The sequence below is a fragment of the Podarcis gaigeae genome, assembly GCF_964106915.1.
Source record: "Podarcis gaigeae genome assembly, chromosome: 3".
NCBI classification, from domain to species: Eukaryota; Metazoa; Chordata; class Lepidosauria; order Squamata; family Lacertidae; genus Podarcis; species Podarcis gaigeae.
Genome location: NC_139680.1, coordinates 122,491,253 through 122,503,812, shown reverse-complemented (window position 1 = coordinate 122,503,812; position 12,560 = coordinate 122,491,253). Strand labels below are relative to the sequence as shown.

Genomic DNA, 12,560 nt, shown 5'->3' with positions numbered 1-12,560 from the left:
GGAGAGGCAGCCCGGAGGATCCTGGGCGGGGGCGGAAGGACCTGGCAAATGTACCCCCCCCCCAGCACACGCCTTGCCTCACGGCAGCGACGTTTCTCGTATGCAAATCGCAAGGGGGAGGGTCTGATCCCGCCCTTCTTGGGGCTGAATGACATAATAGAATCACAAAAGGGCAGAGCGGGAAGGGGCTCCAAGGGTCATCGAGTCCAACCCGCTGCAAACCTCCCTGCCCCACCGATGATCCCGGAGGGCTTTCCCCACGTGCAACTGTGGTTCTTCTTTGCGCGTCTCTTCCTTACTCTGCGCCTCCCCACCCCCCCAAAATAAACCCATAGGGCGCCAGGTCGGAACCCGGCCAAAGAGCGCCCCCTCGACCCTGGCCGGGGCGTGACGTCGGCGGGGGCTCCTTGTTGCCCGAATTCCCGGGCTCCGGCCAGTGGCCACTCTGCTGCCCTCGCGGGGAGGCAGGCGGAGGCGGCGCCAACTGGGCGGCGCTGGGCGGGCAGACTGTCTCCACGGCGGAGCGCGGCTGGTGCTGCTGCAGGGACCGCGTTGCCTCTCCTGCTGCTGCTGCTGCCGCCGCCGCCCGAGCAGTCTCCGCAGCGGAACCGGGCCTCGGCCGCTGGGCAGGGCTCCTCCGCTGGGCTCTTCTGCCGCCTCGGCCCGCCTGGATGGAGCCGCGAGGCGGCAGAAGAGCAGGAGGCTCCGCAGCCGGGAGCGCGGCGCTGGCACTGACCCGTCCGGCGGGAGCCGCTGCGGCGGAGACTGCGGGGGGGCCCGCGCTGGCCGCCCCCTGAGCGCCCGGAGCCTCGCCGGGCTCCATGAGCAAGTGCTGCGCCCGTCCGCGGCCATGGCTTCCCTCCCCGCGTACCTCAGCCCGGCGGCCGTGCTGGTGCTGGTCAGCTGCGACCTGTGCCTCGTGCGCGCAAGTAAGTGCCGGGGCTCCGGGCGGGGCGGGAGGCGGGAGAGAAAAAGCCCCCGAGGTTCAGGATCGGCGCCCGAGACCAGAGCGCTCTCCCCACAAGCGCAGGCCCGGCTGGCCGTCTCTCGGGCCGCTGGCCTTGGTGCTGAAGCCGGGCTGCTGCGCACCCCGACGAGGGCCGTCGGGGGGCGAGGGAGGGGATGGGCGGGCAAGGCGGGGGTCTCTTTGGCCCCAGCTCTGCCCTGCCCTGCTCGGCTGCGTCACTGGCCGCCCATTACCCGCGGAAGCAGCCGGATCGGGGCAGCAGCGCCGCGGCCAAGGCAGGCTCGGGCCCCTCTCGAAGCGCCTTGTTCCCGGCAGCCGCGAGCGGAACCCCGGCCAATTTCATTAGAGTAAAAGCCTGGCTCCAGGGAAGGCCGCGGCTGCCAGCTGGCCTCGCTTGGGTGAGAAGGAGCCTCTGCCCACGTCCCCGGCCTCCGCCTTCTCTCGAGGTGGCAAAGGTCTCTTGGCAGGGGGCACCTCCTGGCACCCTGCGGCCACTCCGCTGCCCTTGACCCACGAGGAGAAGGTGACTCTGGCCCATTCTGACGCCCGACGCCCCCAAACCGCACTTGACCCATGAGACACCCCACGCACGGTCAAGATCCCCTCAGTCTGGCCTGCTTTGCCCGGAATCCGGCCCCAAACCGGCGGCTGTTGCTTTACTTCCAGCTGCCCAAGACGAGGGGCCCGACTCTCCCTCGCTTGGAGGAGAACACCTTTTGACCTCTCTCCACACGCCGGCTTCCGCCCCCCAGACTCCCCTGCTTGGCGGGGTCCGTCTTTTTAATGCATAATAGCTGACTTTGAACCGAGGCCCCTAGGAGTTGTAAGTGCAGCTTGCAAGGAAAGTAGGTGGTTGCCAGGAGCTGCCAATCCCGGGGAGTCTGAAAGCAGGCAGGTATGGCGAGGGGGACCTATTGGCAGTCAAGCCCGCAGAGTTCCAAGAAATACATTTATTCGTTTACTGGTCAAATAGATGGCCCTCCTGCTTCTTGCCTGGTGCCCTCAAAACAGAAGTTTCTCAGATGAATGGCTTAAAATACAACTGCAGAAATGGCGCCAGGAGCAGAAGCGGATCCTTGGAGGGTTCATTGCCTCCCCTCACTCTCCACCCCGGGTCTCCTCTGGAGAGGGAGCTGGAGGTAGGGAGCGGCCCTGTGGCCGAGGTCAGGAAAGTGCAGCCCAGCCAGGGCAGGAGGCAACCTGCTGCCTCTTTTCCCCAAAGAAAGGGGGCCTCTGTGGCTGAAGGGGGGGGCACAGCCAGGGGACCAAGCGGAGTCCAGGGCGCGCGGTTTTGCCAGGACTCTGAGGAAACGGGAGAGCGCAGCTGCGACAGCTGAGCGGGCGGGAGGCGACACTGGCGGGGAGGTCGGCTGGAAGAGAAGGCGAACTGCGGAGTCCAAATGTGGAAACTCTCGGAGGAGGAGAAGCCCTGGAAGGAGCAGGTGTTTCTGCGGGATGGAGGGTCTTTTCTTGTGTCAAGGCTCCCTGCAAGGCTCTCCCCCTCCGCTGAGCCACTCTCCCGGTCTCCCCTTGGAGAGGCAACAACCTTTCGCCCTTCCGAGTAAAAGATGAATAGGAGGGCACAGTGAACATGGAGCAAAAATTAAGAAAAGAAAATATGCTGAAACAATATTTTCCAGACAATTCTTAATTGATCTTTGGAACTCACTGACCCAGTATTATCCTCCTCAAAGGAATATTCCTGTCGTTCCACCACCAGTTTCCAGGTTTTATTCTTGCAGTCAGAATCTCGGGCCTAGGGAGCCCTTTCCATCATGGTGTTCAGTCCATCTTTCAACACAAATGAGGCGTCCTGGGCTCATAACCCTTAATCGGCTCTGTCTGGGTCTCATTTCTATCTGTACTCACCACCGGAGTTCACTTTTAGAGGGAAAATGGCTTTAGTTTTCAGATTAAGTTCTATTTGGGTTTTTAAAAAACTAAAGCTCAAAGCAGCTTGCACGAAAGCACTGCATTGCAAGATGATGATAATAATAATAATAATAATAATAATAATAATAATAATAATAATAATAATAATTTATTATTTGTACCCCGCCCATCTGGTTGGGTTTCCCCAGCCACTCTGGGCGGCTTCCAACAAAGATAAAAGATACACTGAAATGTCACATATTAAAAACTTCCCTGAACAGGGCTGCCTTCAGATGTCTTCTGAATGTCAGGTAGATGTTTATCGCTTTGACATCTGATGGGAGGGCGTTCCACAGGGCGGGCGCCACTACCGAGAAGGCCCTCTGCCTTGTTCCCTGTAACTTGGCCTCTCGCAGTGAGGGAACCGCCAGAAGGCCCTCGGAGCTGGACCTCAGTGTCCGGGCAGAACGATGGGGGAGGAGACGCTCCTTCAGATATACTGGACCGAGGCCTTTTAGGGCTTTAAAGGTCAGCACCAACACTTTGAATTGTGCTCGGAAACGTACTGGGAGCCAATGTAGGTCTTTCAAGACCGGAGTTATATGGTCTCGGCGGCCGCTCCCAGTCACCAGTCTAGCTGCCGCATTCTGGATTAGTTGTAGTTTCCGGGTCACCTTCAAAGGTAGCCCCATGTAGAGCTCATTGCAGTAGTCCAAGCGGGAGATAACCAGAGCATGTACCACTCTGGCGAGACAGTCCGCGGGCAGATAGGATCTCAGCCTACGTACCAGATGGAGCTGGTACACAGCTGCCCTGGATACAGATTTGACCTGTGCCTCCATGGACAGCTGTGAGTCCAAAATGACTCCAAGGCTGCGCACCTGGTCCTTCAGGGGCACAGTTACCCCATTCAGGGCCAGGGAATACTCCACACCTGCCCGCCTCCTGTCCCCCAGAAACAGTACTTCTGTCTTGTCAGGATTCAACCTCAATCTGTTAGCCGCCATCCATCCTCCAACCGCTTCCAGGCACTCACACAGGACCTTCACCGCCTTCACTGGTTCTGATTTAAAAGAGAGGTAGAGCTGGGTATCATCTGCATACTGATGAACACCCAGCCCAAACCTCCTGATGATCTCTCCCAGTGGCTGCATGTAGATGTTAAAAAGCATGGGGGAAAGGACAGAACCCTGAGGCACCCCACAAGTGAGAGCCCAGGGGTCTGAACACTCACCCCCCACACCACTTTCTGGACACGGCCCAGGAGGAAGGAGCGGAACCACTGTAGGACAGTGCCCCCAGCTCCCAGCCCCTCCAGACGGTCCAGATGATAACTTAGCCCTAAAATGACACCTTCAGTATAACAGCATCCAGGACGCGGACGCTGCCTTCCAGGCCCTGCTCCCCTCCGTCTCTAGGGGTGCTAAATCCCCTGGAAAGGCCGCTGCTCCCTAGAGAGAGTCCTCCCCGCAGCAGCACCAACTTGCGCCAGCCCCCAGGAGGGAGGAGAAACCCGAGGCGGAGATGGAAGGGACCCCTGGGGTCACCCAGTCCAGTCCTGCCCAGCCACCAGTGACCCCTCCATCCCTGCTTGCCTCACAGATCGGCCCCCGTCGCCCGTCAACGTCACCGTCACCCAGCTCAAGGCCAACTCCGCGATGGTCTCCTGGGATGTCCCGGAAGGGGACGTCGTCATCGGCTACGCCATCTTGCAACAGGTGAGGCAGGCGGGGGCGCACCACTCCTCTGTCCCGCAGCCCCACCGCCCCCTTGCTTCTCCAACCCCTTTGTCAGCCAAGGGGGGCTATGTTCTCTTCGCTCCCTCTCTCTGCCCTCACCCGCTCTGACGGCCTCCCCCCCCTCCTTTCCGGCAGCGGCAGGACGGGCAGATGCAGCGCTTCATCCGGGAGGTGAACACGACGACGCGGGCGTGCGTGCTCTGGGACCTGGCCGAGGATGCCGACTATGTCATCCAGGTGCAGAGCATCGGCCTGCACGGCGAGAGCCAGGCCAGCAAGAGGGTCCACTTCCGCACCCTCAAGCAGAGTGACCGCCTGCCGTCCAACAGCTCCAGCCAGGGTAGGCGAGGCGCCCGCGGGGACCTTCCCCTCTCCCACCCCCGCCCTCCGGAGCCTCGCTGACCGGCTGGGCGCCCCTGTCTCCCTCCAGCGCCGCCTGTCTCCCCCCAGTCAGTCCCGGGCCTCCTCCGGGGGGCAGGAAGCTCCGGGGTGCCTCCGTCCTTGGGCGGGTGGGGCCCCTCAGTGACCTGTGGGCAGCCCAGGCGGAGGGGCCGGCGAAACCCTACCCAGCCTGCAGCTGCTCTCCCCTCCTTGCTCTTCCCCGTCTCTGAAAAGAGCCCCTTGCCTCGCCCGACGGGGCGTCCCTCCCGAAGCACAGCTCTCTCTCCCCGCAGGAGACATCACCATGGAGGGGCTGGACAAGGAGCGGCAGCTGCAGACGGGCGAGATCGTCATCATCGTGGCTGTGCTGTTCATGTGGGCAGGTGAGGCGGGTGAGAAGCTCTCTTGGGTCTGGTCCAGCACGCTCTGCTTACGTCCCTTACGGGTGTGAGAGTATCCCACTAGCGCTGGCCCGGAGTTTGTCTCTGGGTGCACAGCCAAAGTTCCTTCTTCTTTGCTGCATCTTTTGGCTACCGATGTTTGCACAGAGGGGCCACGCCTGACAGCCTTGCGCGTCCAAATGAAGCATCCCGTTGAACGCGGCTCCGTCAGAAGAGCAGCAGCAGCAGGATCAGGCCCAAGCGAGCGGGGGCACCTCAAAAAGTGGCTACCCAGTTTGCAAGCAGGACCTGAGCAAAGCACAGCCCTTTCCTCCTCTCCGCTTGTGATTCCCGGTCGGGTGCTTATGGTGGAGGCGCACCCCAAGTTCCGGATGGGCAGTTGGCATCTGGGTTTGGGTTTTGACGAGCATTGTGCAGAAGCAACAGCTCTGAGAGGATAAAATCGCCGTGAATTTGAAGAGTCCCCGGATCAAGGCGATGCGCGGGAGATTGGGTAGAAATGCTTATTTCGGGGCGCAGGGCCGAATGAACGCGAATTGCCTTTTCTGACTGAGCTGTGTTGAACTTTTGCGCAAATAAAAGATCTGGGAAGCAACCAGCCACTGACTCCAGCATGTCAAAAGGCGGGGGCGGGGGGAGAGACGCTTGCACGACGGAGGCCCCTCGTCACCTTCCTCCCTCCTTGCTTCCGCAGCGGTGATCGCCCTCTTCTGCAAGCAATACGACATCATCAAGGACAACGACTCCAACAACAACAAGGAGAAGAGCAAGCCGGCATCGGAGCACAGCACGCCCGAGCGGCCCACCGGGGGCCTCCTCCGCAGCAAGGTGGGGGGCGTCCAGCAAGGGAGCGGGCGGGGGCCGTGTCGGAAGGGGAGAAGCGGGAGCTTGGCTCAGCCCACCATCGCCGGGGAGGAGGGCCAGGGCGGAGCTCGACGGCGGGCAGCCCAGCCCGACACAGCGGGGCCGGAGCTGCTGCCCGGTCCTCGGGGCTCTCGGCGGCTGGAGCGGGTCTGTGCCGCCACCGCCTCCTTCTCCTCCGGATGCTGGTTGCGCGGCTGCAGCAAAAGCGCGGCGCCGGGAGCCGTCGGGGCTCCGGGGAAGCCGGCTTTGGCCGAGTTGGGTCACTCCGAGCGCTCTTCGTCGGCAGCAGCCGGCCTGAAGGGGGAGAAAGGGCGCCGGAACCGAACCCACCCAGGGCGGGTTGCCATCTTGCAAGGGAAAATGACAGGTGGGGACTTTGGACGCGCATTTTTTCGAAGGAGCGAAGGTGCCGGGCGCTCTCCAGGGCAATGGGGGCGATGCTGCAAAGGGGGCGCCGCAGTTCAGCTGCGGGGGAGGGGCACAGCCTGGCCAAGAGGAAGTGGGAGTCGTCGGGGCCCCCAATAGCTCTGGGGGTCCTGCTCGCTCCCACGACCCTCTCTCTGCCTTTTTCAGAAGATGAAATCGCCCTCTGTCAACATCATCGAGGTGTAGCTGAAACTCGCGGGGACCTCAGTGGCCTCCGCCTGCCACCGCCGTCGCAGCCTCCTGCTTCCCTGCATGCAAAGAGTTCCTGCTTCTTCTCGCCCCAGGAGGAGCAGACCTGCATGGAGCCCGCCGGGGCCAAAGTGCATGCGGAACGCCGGGCTCACCCTCTCGCCCAACCCTTCTCTCTGGGGCCACCGCCAAGGGAGAGCGCAGCAGCAGCGCCACCCACCGCTACAATCCGAAGAGCCTCCTTGCGGAGCTGAAGGCGCGACCTCGCCCAGCCCCCCCTGCAGCTTCACCATGGAAACTCTGGACTGGGCCCTGAGTGGGGCCACCACCCAGAAGACCATGCTGGGCAGACTTTGTCGCCCCCATCGAGTTGCCTTCAGCCCCCACCTCTTCCCACCTGCCCCCCTCCCACCTCAGTTATAGGGTTACTACCAGCTGCCCTTGGCTTCCTCTTGGGGAGGTACCAGCTGTGTGCCAACTGCCTTTGCCCTCCACCTCCAGCCAAAGCCACCCCAGCCCACCTCCACCTTCTTCCTTCTCAGCAAGATCAGGAGGGGTCCCTTCCCTCCTGGCAGCTGGAGAACTGCCACCCACCACCTCCCCCATGCCACATCCAGGAGGAGCTCCCCCCCCCCAACACAGGAATCCAGGCTTCTGGCCTGAAGGCTCAGCTCAGAGCGCTGCGTTGGGAGTGGCAGATGGCCTTTCGGTCCTGGCAGAGAGAGAAGAGCTTGCAGCCCCATTTGCCCATTTCCCTCCAGCTGTGGGGCTGAGAGCAGCTCAGGGCCCTTTGCCTGGAGGTCAAGCCGCCCCATCCCACCCTTCCCTCAGGACAGGCAGCTCTCCGCCTCCCCAGCTGGGCAGCAATAGACCCTCTTCTGCCGCCCTGCTGCTCCACTCACCCCCCCCCCAGCCAGAGAACCTACTTTAACAAGTGAAGACCCTCGCAGGCTCCCCCCCCCCCTTGCACAGCAAAGAGCAATGGTGGGGGGCTGTGGAATCCCCTGCTTGTCCACCTTGCCGCCCCACAGAAGGGCTGCCCCCAGGCCCACTTGGCTTGCTTCTCCCCCTTGGGAAGGGCCTGCCTGGCATAGCTCACCCGAAGAGCTCTGGAAGTGGCTTCCAGGTGGTGCCAGACTGGTGAGCCCCAGGCAGGTGGGCCAGGAATCCCGGCCCAGGAAGGAGACGGACGGTGCTATGCCCCCCACCCCCTGTGTGCCAGTCGGGCTCCCCCACTCGATGCCCCCTTTCCCCCATGGGCTGAGGCCTCTGCAAGGAAAGACACCCAAGTACAACAACAGTAGAAATGGTTTATTTCCCTTTAGAAAAGGACATTAAAAACTAGTCTTTTTGCTACAAAGCTGTGATTTGGCAGTGATGAGCAGCTGGTGGGGAGGGGAGGGGGCTGCCTTCCCACCAGAGCTGGACGGCAGGGCGGGGGGGGGGCAGCAGAGGGAAGGATTTATCTACACTCAACACAGCCCTCCTCAATATGGGGTGGGTGAGGACTGATGGGAATCTGAATGCTGCCCCCCCCCCAATGTTCAGGCCTCAAGAGCACCATGAGGAGGCCTGGTGCACCCACCCCCAAGGTCCTGGGGCTGAGGATCCCTGCTGAATGCCCCGCAGGGTGCTGTTGGGGTTCCAGCAGGGTGAGGGGCTGGCCTGGGTTGCTGCTGAGGGTCCAAGGCTGGCTAGACCAGGTTCCCAGGGGTGGGGGCAGCTGGTCCTTGTGGGTGACAGACAAGGGGCAGCAGAGGCTGTGCTGGAGATGAGCAGCGAAGACACGGTGAGTGGCAGGAGAAAGATGAGGAGAAGCAGCCTCAGAAAAATGTCCCCGGAGGCAGGCAGCTGCTGGGGGGGCTGCAGCCCCAGGCCGCCACTGACTGGAAGCGGGCAACTGGGGAGCCCCCAAACGCAAGCCCCCCCACACCTGAAACACACAAGGGCATCGAGAGGAGCCACTCAAGAGGAAGAAAAAGACAGAGAGGGAGATGAGAAACCTACAAATGGAAGAGTCCATGTGAAAATGCAGGGGAAGCCCCAGCTCCCCTGGAAGAAGGGAAGTGAAAAGCCTTCCAAGGCATTCCCCCACCCCTTCATCCCAAGCAAAGGTTGAGGGCAGGGCCATGCTGGGGGGGGGGGTCAATGGTTACCTGTGGTGGGGCGGCCCCTCTCCTCTACGCGGCTTGGGGCAGAGAAGAGACAAAGATCAGAGCAGCAGCAGCAGCAAGGAGAGCCCCCCCCCCAGCCAGACCATTTCCTACTCCACAAGCCCTGCCGCAGCCCTTCAATGTGTCCCCCCAGAAACAGAAGACCCACACCTCTGACTGCCTTGCCCCCCAACAAACAGGGGACCTTGACGCAGCCACCAGGCCCCTACCCAGAGAAGGCTTCGTTGAGATCTTCCTCCTCCTCCTCCTCGTCCTCCTCTTCTTCCTCCTAGGGCCAGAGAAAGCCAGGTGGCTGCCAGGCCCCTCGAGAGAGAGAGCAGGCAGCCCCCGCTGACATACAAAGGGTGGGGCTGGTGAGGGAGGGAGCCTCTTGGCCCTGAGAGCCAAGGGGGCCTGGCAGTGGGGCAGCAGGTCACTCCCAATACCGTACCTCAAAGTTGGTCTTGAAGGGGGGGCTGCCAAGGGGTAACCTGCCAGGCGGGTGGGTGCTTTCCACAGGGGGGCACAGCGGACTCAGGGAGGGCTTCTTCTCCCCCTCCCCTTCCCTGGAGCCTGGTGGAGAAAAAATGCCCAGAGGCTGAAACCCCCAACAGCGCCCCCTCCCTTTCCCACTTGCTGGCACTTCACATCCTTGACATGAACACCCCCTCCTGTGCCCCCCACCATCCTCACCACCCCACAACCTTGGAAAAGAAGGGTGCACCGGGGGGTGGCAAGAGAGCCACCAAGGAAGCCAGACGGGAGCAGGTAACGGGTTTGGCATAGCGATGGCAAGGGGCACGGCCACCATCCATACCTGCCTGCGCAGCCTCCCAGAGATCCAGGGCCACCTGGAAGGCCTGAGCCACCGTCAGAGTCACAGCCTGGGCCTGCATGGGCGACACAAGGCAAGAGAAGGCGACCGGGGCAGCTGGCGAGGCAGCACCCTGCAAAGGGCCCCAGGAGGGAGGTGGGGAACCCCTCTGCAGGGCACGCAGGGGCAGAGGGGCCAACCAGCGAGCAAGCCCCACCCCAAAAGAGAAGCACAGGACCCAGCCCTCCCCAGGGGGCGAACGCAACGCTTACGATCTTTTTCTTGGGCGACAGAAAGGCGTGGCACTCGAGGGCACCGCTCTGGGGGTTCTGCGCCACGTAGGCAAAGACTTTGTTCTGCAGCTTGTCTGTGGTGCAATAGGAAATCCTGAAAGAGGGCGGCAGAGGAGGCAGCGCTCAGCATCCCCACAACAAGCACCCCTGGCAGGGCAAGAGCAGGAGGGCCTCAGGACGGGGCAGGGGGCCGTGGGAGATGGCCATGTTACTGGGCATGCAGGACTAAGGCAGAGACGCAGCACAATGAGAGCATTTTGCCCCAGCAGTGGATTACGGAAACCGGAAGAGCAGAAAATGTTCCTGTCCTGCAGGCAGCAGAAGCTGGAACCGGGTAGCAGCCCCCCCCCCCCAGGGAGCGACCATGATGGGGCTCCCCAGCAAACCATGTCCCCCAGGACAGCAGGTCTTTGTTCCAAAGGAGACGCCTGCGGGCTGCCCCTCACTTGGCTTCCCCAGTGCCCAACTGGGTGCCTGTCTGCTTGCTTTTTATGCCAGCGGGCAAGTCCTCAGCCAGGCAGCCGTGCAGAGAGGGGCTCAGCCAGGCAGCTCCCTGGCCTCCAGCAGCCCTACCTTGGAGAAGCATCCTCACACACCTGTAGATGGAGATGGTCTCAATGGTCTCCTTGGTCTCAGCGTCTTGCAGAGAGAGGCCTCGTGGGGAGACAGTCAAGATCACCTTCTGGAATTTCTTGGGCCCCACCCGAGCCTGAGGAGTGAAGGTAGAGATGGGGAAGGAGGTCTCCTGGATAATCACAGAAGACCCCTAGCCCAGCCCTCAGCTCCTAGCAGACTTCCAAGAAGCTCTCCCCCTTCACCCATTCTGTGAAAGAGGCAGGCTGGAGCACAGAAAGAACTCAGGAAACATTCTATTTTTTGCAGACAGAGAATTCCCACTGGGAGGCATCTCCATCTCCTTATCCGTAGATTTGTCCAATCCCCTTTCAAAGATAGATCTAGGCTGGTGCTCATCATCACACCTGGAGACAGCATGCCAGGACAAAACCCTTTTCTCCAAATCAGGAAGCCCCAGATGCAGTAAGGTTTCTTCCAATCCCTGCACCATTTGGGCTGCCTTTTATTCTGGCTCTACAGTAGCTTATTTTCTTAGGTCGGGAAACCAGAACAGATCTGATCTTCGCCAAGATGCGTAGCCAGTGGCTCCTGAAACCAGCCCCCGTGGCATCAGCAGTGAGCCTGTCTGAGGGGAAGACCTTCAGCGAGACCCTCAGCAAGCAGCCAACTTTCACAGATTCCTCAGCTGCAACTTTCCTTAAAGAAGACAGCTTTTTGTGAGCTACTTCCAAACATATTAGCTGCAACGTTCTTTATGTAGGTCTGCCCTTAAAAGGAGCTTGATCTGTTGACAGTTTTCTCTGGCACCAAACGATCCAGGCACGTGACTCCTCCAATCTTGTCCCAGATTCCCTGGTTGCTCTTGATCATGTCGAGGCTCAGTTGAAAGTAGAAAACAGGAGAAACCAGAGGCCTCAAAGGGAAACCCAAGAGCAGGATTTCCAGCAACTGGAATCCTGCCGCCTTGATTGTGGAGGCAGAGCAGTGGCCATGGCCAGCCCTCTCCCCCTCTTAACCCAGGGTCTCTCGCACTTGGGTCTCCAGCATAGCTGTCAACTTTTCCCTTTTCTTGCGAGGAATCCTATTCGGACTAAGGGAATTTCCCTTTAAAAAAGGGAAACGTGGACAGCGATGGTCTCCAGCTGTCTTGAGACTACAACTCCCATCCTCCCTAGCTAGCAGGGTCAGTGGTCTGGGATGGTGGGAGCTGTAGTCCAAAAGCCGCCCGGCTGGTGGCCACCCCCGCCTGCTGCGAGGCCCCTTTGGCCTCCTACCGTGGCGAGGATCCGGTGGATGGCGGCGCTGGCCATGTCCTCCCCCTTGGGCTTCTCCACCAGCGTCATGCCCAGGTACTTGAGGGCGAAGCCCATCCCCTCCAGCAGCGGCTCCCGCATGTCGGACCACGACTCCGGCAGCTCTGCAGGCAGGCAGGGAGGGAAGGGGCGCGGGGCCCCGTCAGACCACCGGGGACGAGCAGGGCGGAGGAGGCAGCCCCGAGAGACCCCCCCGCGCCCCTCCCAGTCCCACGTGGGGCTCCGCGGCGGGGGAGGGACTCACGGTGGCGGCGGAGGCGGGCGACGCCCAGGCGGTGTCGGGCGAGGCTGGGGCTCCGCAGCACGGCCCGGCCCGCCGCCCGCAGCGCCTCCATCGGGAAGGGACCGGACGGGGCGGACGGACAGAGGGAGGCAGGGAGGGAGGGGCTCCGCGACGCCGCCTGCCTCCTCCTCCTCCTCGGCTGGGCCAGGGCGCATGCGCGGCCAGCACCCTCACCCACAGAGACAGGAACGGGGAGAGAGATGGAGGAAGGGAGAGATGCCGGGAGGACTCGGAGGAGAACTCCGCCCGCCCCAAGCAGCTCCTCCTGCACGAGCCCGGAAATCCCCAT

The 12,560-nt window shown here is 61.6% G+C and overlaps 2 protein-coding genes across 3 annotated transcripts; one reads left to right on the top strand and one right to left on the bottom strand.

Annotated features, from left to right (window-relative positions):
• Nucleotides 1-525: 525 nt before the first annotated feature.
• Nucleotides 526-8,199, top strand: FNDC4 (fibronectin type III domain containing 4). The gene is made up of 6 exons (XM_083733835.1): nt 526-929; nt 4,442-4,557; nt 4,714-4,918; nt 5,253-5,342; nt 6,055-6,188; nt 6,798-8,199. The coding sequence occupies exons 1-6, from the start codon at nt 851-853 to the stop codon at nt 6,834-6,836; spliced, it is 663 nt and encodes a 220-aa protein (XP_083589961.1). The 5' UTR covers nt 526-850; the 3' UTR covers nt 6,837-8,199.
• LOC310841904 (low density lipoprotein receptor adapter protein 1-like) lies at nt 8,130-12,560 on the bottom strand (the record flags this gene model as incomplete). 2 transcript variants are annotated; one of them, XM_083733623.1, is made up of 9 exons in its annotated part: nt 8,130-8,772; nt 8,996-9,027; nt 9,223-9,281; nt 9,444-9,565; nt 9,810-9,882; nt 10,079-10,193; nt 10,696-10,808; nt 11,950-12,092; nt 12,233-12,560. In XM_083733623.1, the coding sequence occupies 9 exons, from the start codon at nt 12,558-12,560 to the stop codon at nt 8,663-8,665; spliced, it is 1,095 nt and encodes a 364-aa protein (XP_083589749.1). In that variant the 3' UTR covers nt 8,130-8,662. The 2 variants fall into 2 exon arrangements, with proteins under 2 accessions (XP_083589749.1, XP_083589748.1); XM_083733622.1 differs by lacking the exon at nt 8,996-9,027.

What these genes read in the sequence shown, in the direction of transcription:
- FNDC4 (XM_083733835.1), top strand. Translation starts at nt 851, where the DNA reads ATGGCTTCCCTCCCCGCGTACCTCAGCCCGGCGGCCGTGCTGGTGCTG. An exon ending in GTCCAACAGCTCCAGCCAGG is followed by an intron (nt 4,919 to 5,252) that starts GTAGGCGAGGCG and finishes CTCTCCCCGCAG; the next exon opens with GAGACATCACCATGGAGGGG. An exon ending in TGTGCTGTTCATGTGGGCAG is followed by an intron (nt 5,343 to 6,054) that starts GTGAGGCGGGTG and finishes TTGCTTCCGCAG; the next exon opens with CGGTGATCGCCCTCTTCTGC.